We start from the raw sequence: 2500 nt of genomic DNA, 5'->3' as shown, positions 1-2500 counted from the left end.
CGTCGTGAGTTTATGTGGGAACACAAGCTATGTAAACTAATGGCAGCTGCTCCGAGATCTAAGAAAAACGCACCTCACAATCACAGTGAGAGTGAGCTATAAAGGTGAGATTGAGATATTGGCGGTAAAATTGCAGAGTCAGTATCAGTTTATTGGTTCCCGAATGGAGCAAACGGGAACATGTCCTCGGGCCCAGGGATCATAATCAGTAATTTTGCAAAGGGAGGTGATTTATGGACTCAAACCCCAAGACAGTTGTGAACGATTAGTAGCTTATTTTGGTTGGCATTGATTTCAGTTGCATGGAAAATGCTGGAAGGCAGTTGTGCAAAGGTTTTACAACTTAGTTTCAGAGTTGCAAAGAGTAGGGTAACATCTCCTCCACCATCACCTTCTTTACCATCATTTCCACCACTGTGGTGGTAGGCCACTCTCACTCTCTCCTGGCACAATAAGCACAAGTTAGGGTCACACAGGGGATTAAACCAACAACACTGCTGCAATCACTGGCATGGTACTCTTACCTGATGTGTGTGTGTGGAAGTGAATGAGTGTGTGTGTGTGTGCCTATGTGTGCACTTGTGTGTTAGAGAATGAGCGTGTGTGCGTGTGTGTGTGTGTGTGTGTGTGTGTGTGTGTGTGTGTGTGTGTGTGTGTGTGTGTGTGTGTGTGTGTGTGTGCACATGCATGTGCGTGTGTGTGTGTGTGTGTGTGTGTGTGTGTGTGTGTGTGTGTGTGTGTGTGTGTGTGTGTGTGTGTGTGTGTGTGTGTGTGTGTGTGTGCACATGCATGTGCGTGTGTGTGCAAACCAACCGCAGTGCTGCAATAACTCAGAACTAGCGTCATGATCTACAGTCTTTACAGAAAACTGGCGATCCGACAGCACTAACCTTTAGAAACCACTGCCACTAATCGGCCCAGCCAGTGAGCAGCAATGTGGTGAATGTTGAATATGTCTGGACAGGTTAAGTCATAAAAGTATGGGTGTGTAATGTCAACTTCACTAGCCCGTAGGGCTCCTTGTAGGAGAGCTCTTTTACTGAACTAGGCACGATTACCACTGCTGCTACTTAGTGTGTGTATGTGTGCATGTGTACTTGTGCGTGTTAGTGCGCATGTGTGTGTTTGTGCGTGTGTATGTGTATGTGTGTGTGTGTGTCTGCCGCCTGCTCTTCCTGTTGAGTGACAGCAACGCAAGCACTTCATAATTATAATTAGTGTACTGTCTTTTAATTATTTGTACCTTTGTCATTTTAATTCCTACTTTATGTACTTTGTACTTTTTTTGTAAAATGTTCAGCTTTTATTGGTTTGCACTCGCACTTTTTATTTTCCTTTTGCTTTTATTTATGTCAAGCACATTGAATTGCCTCTGTTTATGAAATGTGCTCCATAAAAAAAACCTTCCTTACCTTGCCTTGTTGCTGCTAACAATACAGCCGATGTTAATGTACTGACTACCGCTGATGCTAATGCATCCTGTATTGTGTGACAGCACAGTCTTGTGAACTCGCAGCCACCTTCCTCTGCCCAACTTATAGGACCACAAACATGTTGTTTGACCTTGACATTTGCGTGCGTTCAGCATTTTAAGGACACATTAAGGACTTACTAACCACTGTAATTCTTAACTGGTATAGACAAGTTTCATACAGTATTGTTAAACTCCTCGGACATCGGGGGCGGGCATGCAAGTAAGGATGTTAGCATCTTTCGCTAGCATGTCTCTTGAGGTGTCAAGGAGTGTGGTTTACTCTCTTCCGACACAGCTCTGTGTCCACTGGTTACCGTTACTGCTAACATAGCCCTTATGGCTTCCGTTGTGGCGTGGTTGATATGAGTTTCAGTGTTAAATCAGATATGCGTAAGATAGTCTAAACTGCGTTGTTGTTGCAGGAACCCTGACAAGGACAGCATGCCGTGGTGTTACATGATGCAAGATGGAGCCGTGTCCTGGGAATACTGTGACATTCCTGCCTGCTCCAGGCGCCCTCGTGAGTAACTCAGGACACACATGCACACACACACTCACACACACATGCACACACACATACTCACACTCTTTATATTGTATATATATATCCCTCTAATTCTCTCTACCTCACACACGCACACTCATGCACAAACACACACACACACACACACACACACACACAGACATATACACACTCTCTCTCTCTTTCATACCTCTACATACATATACACACTCTGTTCATGCCTCTCTCTCTCTCACACAAACACACACACACACACTCAGTATGTCACCATCTTTTCCCCGTCTCGACCGTCCCTGAGTCTGTGTGTCTTTATGTGTCTCATAACTTTCACAACCGTCAATCTTATACAGATTGCTTGTGCTTTCCAGCATGTATTTGCAATATACCACAGTCCCTTGTGCATTATTACTTAATTTTTGCAATACTGCACTGGTGTCTCTTCGTTGGAAAACAAATAAATAACAGTTACAGTTAATGATTAAACCATAAATCGCGATGAAAAA

General features: G+C 43.9%; 1 protein-coding gene across 1 annotated transcript in view; it reads left to right on the top strand.

The window, feature by feature from the left end:
- The window catches only part of hgfac (HGF activator), a gene marked incomplete at both ends in the record, with an annotated part of 19996 nt that overhangs the window by 10330 nt on the left and 7166 nt on the right, over positions 1–2500 (top strand). Inside the window, one exon of the mRNA XM_080860034.1 lies at positions 1897–1994. Coding sequence (XP_080716160.1) covers positions 1897–1994 — 98 coding nt within the window. The remainder of the gene's footprint in view (positions 1–1896; positions 1995–2500) is intronic.

The sequence above is a fragment of the Sprattus sprattus genome (genome assembly GCF_963457725.1).
Source record: "Sprattus sprattus genome assembly, chromosome: 21".
Taxonomy (NCBI): Eukaryota; Metazoa; Chordata; class Actinopteri; order Clupeiformes; family Clupeidae; genus Sprattus; species Sprattus sprattus.
Note: the sequence above shows the minus strand (reverse complement) of the source record. Positions and strands in the feature narration are given on the sequence as shown.